Source organism: Xenopus tropicalis, chromosome 4, assembly GCF_000004195.4.
Source record: "Xenopus tropicalis strain Nigerian chromosome 4, UCB_Xtro_10.0, whole genome shotgun sequence".
Classification (NCBI taxonomy): Eukaryota; Metazoa; Chordata; class Amphibia; order Anura; family Pipidae; genus Xenopus; species Xenopus tropicalis.
The window spans coordinates 35,477,495-35,485,278 of record NC_030680.2 but is presented as its reverse complement, the minus strand read 5'-3'; the positions used below and the strand labels follow the sequence as shown (position 1 = coordinate 35,485,278).

At 46.9% G+C, this 7,784-nt stretch overlaps 1 protein-coding gene across 1 annotated transcript; it reads right to left on the bottom strand.

Annotated features, from left to right (window-relative positions):
• Positions 1 to 6,366, bottom strand: ppp1r14b (protein phosphatase 1 regulatory inhibitor subunit 14B). The gene is made up of 4 exons (NM_001016307.2): positions 6,156 to 6,366; positions 1,434 to 1,517; positions 1,307 to 1,339; positions 1 to 289 (listed from the first exon to the last, which is right to left on the bottom strand). Exons 1-4 carry the CDS (start codon positions 6,357 to 6,359, stop codon positions 221 to 223), a joined length of 390 nt encoding a protein of 129 aa, NP_001016307.1. The 5' UTR covers positions 6,360 to 6,366; the 3' UTR covers positions 1 to 220.
• Positions 6,367 to 7,784: the final 1,418 nt, after the last annotated feature.

The window sequence follows — 7,784 nt, the reverse complement described above, 5'->3', positions numbered from 1 at the left end:
TTGCTTTAATATCTTACATTTTATTTAATTAAAAAAAAGACTTCTACAAAAACCTCATATAAAAAGGAGGGGTTCCCCTGCTCCTCCATGTGAACCCCAGATAGGCAGGTCCACTGCACCTTTGCGGATAGGAGAACCCAATGACCCTGACAGCCTGTGATATTGCACTCGGTGTCGGTGCTGATCCATGTCTGCCCTCGCTCAGCTCAGTTTTGGGGCATCATTTCTTCTGGGGGGTACTCAGCTTCTGCATCCCCTGAATCTTTTCCAGTAGTCCAGATATAAAGGCCTGGGGGTGAAATGAGGGGTTAGCACAGTTTCAGTTATTCACCAGTGTATTCTGCAGGTACAAATATGTTCTATTTCCTGAACTCACTAAGCTACTAATGTTCAACAGCCAGTCTGTGTAAAAAGTGGAGTAAAACATTACCGGTGGTGTTTCTCATATCAGCCAATCAAATGCTTTGCTTTGGTTTTCTAATTGTTGAAATCTAATTGCGGATTGGTTGCCCTGGGCAACATCACCAGTAATGCTACACTTCACTTTTTACACAGCATGATAAATATACCCCTATGCCTAAAACCCAATTTACATTAAGCCATGATATCCCCAGTGGGCCCTATGGATTTTCAAATGCTGTCCATCATTGATCTAAACTGCGAATGGATGTTACCTGTTTACCTGTATCCAAAGTACAACTTTAAAGCCAATTTGGTTGCTAAGGCCAGTCAGCCCAGCAACAGAAAGAAATTTTGAGCACAGGGCTCAATTGGTCTTTATGTTTTATATTTTTTTAAATGATGTGAGTTATTCTTATCCCCAGTTTATAATTTTAAATGCTATTGGGTTGATGGGCGACTGACCCCTGCAGCCCAAAATGTGTTGTTCTGAGGCTACAATTTTTTTTTACTTTTTATTAAAACTTTTTCTGTTCAGGCTCTCTCCTATTCATATTCCATTCTGCTGCCTGGTTGTCATGGCTCATGGGACTTAGAAACCAGATCATTGCTAGAATGCCAGTCTGGAGAGCTGCTGCACAAAATGCTTTATAATATTTATTTAAAATAAAGGCCAACTGCAAATAGTCTCCGAATATCACTTCCTACATTCTACAGTCAGTAATTATTCCAGTAACATTTAGAAAACCCATGGGAACCCCTGTTGTGTTATGTATTCCTCTCCGCATCCCAAAATTCCCTGTCTAAGATACAAAGTGTTATTTCAATCCTTTGACCTCCCGACTGACTCAATGCTTTGCTCACATCACCCCTTACACTGGGACTGTGCAGAAGAGCTGACACTCACCTCTGTGGGTTTGTAACAGTCAACAAGTAGTTCCTGGAAGACAAGAGACAGACATAAGGATAGGTTCCCAGTGTACTCAATGGAGCAAATGCCAGCAACACCAGCAAAATCCCTTCAGCTCTGTTACCTTAACTCTCTCCCCTCTCTGTGCATCCGTCTCCATGTCCAGTAATTCATCCACGTCAATTTCCAGCTCCGGGATCTCTTCCTCCTGCACAGGGTGCAACAGTTGCAGAAAGATGCTAAGATTGGGGTATAAGGCTCACAGCCCTAGGGCCAAAGTCAGATTTATTGCCCAAGACAAATCTGTAACCCCCCCCATATTTGTTAATGCCATTCAGTATTGGAATCAGGTGGATCTACCCACCCTATGCAGCCCAGTTCTGAGGGTCCCACAGTGATCATTAAGTGCTAAGCGTATAGACTGGCACATGCATGCCCACAGCACTGCTTGGCATTGGGATATATAACCCGGCTCCGTGTGCCTAATCCAACCTTATTTGCATGTACTCTTCCCTCCCCTGCTGCTGCCTGAGCCTCACTGGAGCACTTGTGTGATGTGACTGTGCAATTCATTCCCATATTACTGCTGTGGTGCTGGAGCGGCGCTCAGACAGAGGGAAGTCTATAGTGGATTTCGGCTCCCACAAACCATTGGTGGAAGGACAAAGACACACTGTATCTCCATGTGCAATCGCCTTCTGCAAATCCATCTGCTGCCAGCGGTACAGATGGGCCACACACCCAGGGCTTCTCCTAAAGCAGCAAAGGCTCTCACTGCCCTTCTGAACTACAAATCCCAGGCAGCTCAGCAACTTCATAAAAACTGGGCTTAGACACTGGACTTGGGAAAACCTAGAACATGAAGCTCACCAGTAGCTGTAGAACTACAACTGCCAGCTGGCTTTATGGCGAATAGGGCTACCTGAGAGATTTACTGGGTGGCCTGTAGTCTCCCGTTTTTAAACCAGAACGGTCAGGGGATAGAGGGAGTTCTAGTTAAACAGTTGTAGGCTTGAAGATTTGATCATAAAGGGGCCAGACAATTACTATAGACCAGTGATCCCCAACCAGTGTTTCATGAGCAACATGTTGCTCCCCAACCACTTGGATGTTGCTCCCTGTGGCCTCAAAGCAGGTGCTTATTTTTAAATTACTGGCTTGGAGGCAAGTGTTGATTGCATAAAACCAAGTGTAAAGCCAAACAGAGCCTTCTGTAGGCTGCCAGTCCACATTGGGGCTATCAAATAGCCAATTATAGCTCTTATTGGCACCTCCAGGCTTGTGTTGCTCCCCAACACTTTTCCCATTTGAATGTGGCTCACGGGTATAAAAGGTTGGGGATCCCTGCTATAGATGGTCCCGTTGCACAAAGCCACAGGTTGGCTGAGGGCAACTAGCTGGGCCCCCATTTTCTTCTGCGCAGGGATCCTGCTTGCCAGAATCAGAATTGCCTGCCTATAGTGCTCAGTAATGAGATTGCTGCTAACAGGAGATGGTCTATTAGGCTAATGTTCCACGGGGAGATTTAGTCGCTGTGATTTTTAAAAAGCAAGTTCCAGCGACAAGTCACTTGTCTTTTCCTAACAAGCGATTACTAGAGATTTCCACAAAGGAGCGATTCTATTTCCCACAAATCCATGTGTCATATTCCCCACCCACAATTAGAAATGACATTCGGTGCAATAGGGAAATCGCAGCGACTTTACGCTCAGTGGGTTTTACTTTCAGTGATTCCTATAGTTTTGAATGACGCTGGATTCTTTGTAAAATCGCTCGAAAAAGGGTCTCATAGTGATTCAGAGCGATAAGCGATTTGAAGAAGTATTGTTGGTTTAGGGACTGGTAATTTATATTCCTCTCTATGTAGAGACAAAACGAGCGACTTGTTGCTGGAACTCACTTTTTAAAAATCGCAGCGACTAAATCACCACGTGGGACATTAGCCTTAGGAACCCAGTTCTGTATCTGGGGTATTACACAGGCTGGCACAAGGGTATCTCTGCCTATATTAGTATTGCTTCTGGCAGGAGATTTGCCTATAGGTGCCAAGCCCTGTATCTGGGGTATTACACAGGCTGGCACAAGGGTATCTCTGCCTGTATTAGTATTGCTTCTGGCAGGAGATTTGCCTATTGGTGCCCGATCCTGTATCTGGGGTATTACACAGGTTGGCACAAGGGTATCTCTGCCTATATTAGTATTGCTGCTGGCAGGAGATTTGCCTATAGGTGTCCAATCCTGTATCTGGGGTATTACACAGGCTGGCACATGGGCATCTCTGCCTGTATTAGTATTGCTTCTGGCAGGGAATTTGCCTATAGGTGCCCAGCCCTGTATCTGGGGTATTACAGAGGCTGGCACATGGGTATCTCTGCCTGTATTTGTACTACTTTTAGAAGGGGATGTGTGTCTGGGGTATTGCACACTCTGGCACAGCTGCACCCAATGTGCGCACATAAAAGCATTTCAAGGCTGGAAAGAAGTCTGTGCCCAGGGGCAAGATACTATATATACTGCAAAACACTTCAGGAAATAAACAAGTAAAGCAGAAACCGCAGAATTCCACCCCAGAATGTCAAGGTGCTTCTGAAAAGAATGGTGTCAGTCCTGTAGGGTGGTGAACTGCCAAACCCTGGGATGCCCTCTGGCAGTCGTAGTGTATAAGAAACAAAAGCCTGGCATCCCTGATCTAATGTGCTAGATCTACCCGTAATAAGCCCCAGACATCCATAGTACTAAATACAATGGGCACCTTTTTACTGCTTCTCAAATAAAGGTCCTATAAATGATCCTTTCATGTATTGGCCACATCATAGGGCGGCTAAAACACTTCCAACAGGAAGCAGGTTTTCCCACAAAGAGTTAACAGGAAATGTTGGAATGCTGGTACAGAGAAATGCCCATCACCATCAACAAACATAACCGGCCACAACCCGGGATAAACAAGGACTTGGGGCTACACGTGCATCACCCCACAGACAATGCACACAACACTGGCACACAAATCCTGGGTATGTCCAGCTGCCCAGACAAATACAAGTGTAAGGGAGCAAGTAGAATACACTGGGAGTTGTTTTTTAACTTCAAGAATATGCAAATGCACAACTTCCTTAACTGCCACCTCTTTCCCACTGCCCCCTCCTCCCCAGCTCTCCCTATCACATGTTGATGACAGGTGTCACCAGCTGCTCCTGTGATTCAGGGTGGCATGTACCAACACTACCAGCTCTCACACACCCTGCCACCCTCCAGCTATGGGGAAGCACTCGGCTGACTGCCTTGATGGGAACCCATTCCGAATTCCTGCCCACCGCCTTCTCTTTCTCCAGCAAATAATGCCACTTCCTGCACTGTGACCTTGTTTTGCTGGATTCCCTGAATCTTTCCCTTCATGGTATCCAATAGGCACAGTACATGGGAATACAATAAGCACATGTAATAAGAGCAATATATAGAGCCAGTAGATAACTCCTATGAATGTGTCAGAGTTGGGTTATGACACATGGGCATGTTCCCCTTCTCTGCGCCCCCCACAATCTGGTAAATGGCACAGGGTCCCTATGGCACTACATCCACTAGGCAGGTACCAATCAGGAATACAGAAATTAGAATTTATGATGGTTCTGATGGAGACACTGTGTGCCCTAGGGCAGCTGCTTTCCATTCATGAATTGCCAACAATACCCCTTGTACCACTGGCCTTAGAGAGTTTATTTGGACAGTTCCAAGTATAGTGATGGCCTGAAATGGCTACACTAATGCAACATTGGAACCTGCAGTTATCTGACCGATAAACTACTAGCGCCTGTCATGGGGTGGGGTGAATGATGGGAGTTTTAGTTCAGCAATATCTTCTTGTGCAATTGTAGGTTTCGTCCCTTTTAATATAACAATGTAGAGGACAGGCCTCAGGGTGGCATATTCACCACTAACTCATGCCCGCATTTACTTCATGCATTTCCATCTATGGAGCTGCCCCTTATCTGCCCAATGGAATGTGCCCTACTCCCTGCACTGCCTTGTTTCCAGCGATCGCCCAGCATGCTGCCCGCCTTACCCTGACCATCTTTCCAACCTCAACACAAAACTAAAAATCTCCATTCAGAGATTATACACGTGTCTTTAAAATAGCGCTGTCCAGTTGATGACCTGCAGATGTTACGTACAATTCCCGACACCCCCTAACGGTGGAGCTGGGAGTTGTAGTACAACAATGCCAAGAGGCCACGGGTTGCAGTTCTGCTGTAGGACATGTGTGGGAATGGGAGATTGTATGTGAAAGGGAATGTTTCACATGTTCTAACAGAATCCCATTATAAAAGCCACCCAACCTGCTTGTGTCCCTTCCAGCTAGTTGCACTAAGCAGAGCAGACTTCCCACAGTCATGGGCCCTACAGGCTGAGCCGATTGGCTTGTTACACACATACAACCCCATTCTCTCTATTCCTTCACCTTAGGGACCCAATGCACTTGTCACTCTGGATCCATTCATGCAGCTCTTTAGCAAAAACTGATTTTAAATAAAAGAAAATAGAATTCTAAGCAATTTTCTAATGTGCATCAAAATTCAGTTATTCCTGCTCAGAGTCTGACCCTTGAAACAATGTAGCAGAAGTCAATTCTCTTGTGGGGCTGCTAATCAGCTGCTACTTTGTTTCAGGAGTCAGAAGCAGAGCAGAGACTAGAAACTGACAGATGCTTTAAAACCATTGTAGGCTCAGAATGGAAAAATGCTTAGAATTACATTGGCTTTCAGTGTTTACATAGCCTGTAAGGGAGAAGGGCTTGTGCCCCAGGAGAGCCCATTTTCCCCATGGGGGTATTATACCCAAACAATGCCCTCACCTGGCAATCATACAGCACCACCAGCTGCTCCAGGATCCACTCCTCCAGCCGCAGTCTCTTTCTTAGCTCCTTGCGATCATACTTGACAGTCACTTTGCCCTGGTGCCGTCTCTCTGGCTCCTCAGCGGTCTCTCCAGGGGCCTGGAAGTACACCCGGGGGGAGGTGGGGTGGGGGCTGGAGCCGGGGCTACTGAGAGCGGCCATGTGGCAACTAGGGGCAAGAGACAGCCAAAGAGAGACAAGCCAGAGAAAGCAACTATAACACAGACTGTGCGAAGACAGAGACAGCAGATTAAAGAAGAAAGGTCAAGAGAGCAAAGAAGACAAAGAGACTACGAAGTGTCAGCCAATTGATGAACTGCACTGAGAATGTTTAAACAGTTGCAGGAGCCGATGAGACAGCCACGTGTGCCTAAGGGGAAAGAGACAGAGCCGGAGTTAGTGAGACCCCCATCACGTGGAACTGCCCTGAGATCGGAGCTGCCCTACAGCTGCGCGCTGTCTCTGTCTGTCTCTCTCTGTCTCTCTAATCAGCTGCTCAGTCCATAGCCCGGGGCTGCCCTGCTGCTGTCTCTTCTACAGACACGTGTATCACTCTGTCCGGCAGGGCGCAGTCTCTTTCCCTTCCTGTCTGTCTCTCTCCTTTGTCTCTGTCCGTCTCTCCCCCCGGCTCTCCCTTACTCCGCCTCTTAAAGAGACAATTCCCCTCCCTCCCTTCCCTTCCTTTGGGGGTGCAGCTGTTCTGCCTCTCACATGTCCTGCTCTGTGCCTTCCAGCTGCCGCTTCTGCAACAAACTACAACTCCCAGAACCCCACCCAGCCCACTGGAGCCCAACAAGCGCTGGGGAGCCACAGGCAGGACTGCCATGCAAGTTGCACCTTATATATTGCTCCCTGTTTGTTTCACTTGCTTATCTCATGTTCTTACAGCCTGGGTCCCACAGGAAAAATACCCCGGCATCCAAATTAAAGGGCAAGTAACCCTCCCAAACACTGACGATCATCTCTATTCCAATTTTAATTATATGTTCTTGTCCCGCAACTGTAAATCTATCATTTCTTTGCAGCCAAATATTTTTAAATATCCTGCTGGCCTATGGCAGGAATCCTTAATGTAGGGTGGGGACCTAGAAATGAGCCCCTTTGCTTTTGGGTGGGTCACCATGATCCCGATGAGCCCAGAGAAATGTGCTATAGCAAAGCCTGTAACCAATTGTTATGATCCCTAACTTCATTTGGGTCTGTTAGAAAGAAATGTTGGTGTATGGGAGGCACCATGGGTGACCTGGCTAAATCTCTTGGCTTCTACACTCCCTATCTCAGTGGTTTTCTGACTTTTTCACCTCAACCTCTCACCTCCTGGGTGTCAAACGTTGTTGTGATGCACGGGTCAGCAAAAGTCAACCTGCACCCAACCAAACCCACCTGTTCCCAACCAAAAACCCACCTGTTCCCAACCAAAAACCCACCTGTTCCCAACCAAAAACCCACATGTTCCCAACCAAAAACCCACCTGTTCCCAACCAAACCCACCTGTTCCCAACCAAAAACCCACCTGTTCCCAACCAAAAACCCACCTGTTCCCAACCAAAAACCCACCTGTTCCCAACCAAAAACCCACCTGTTCCC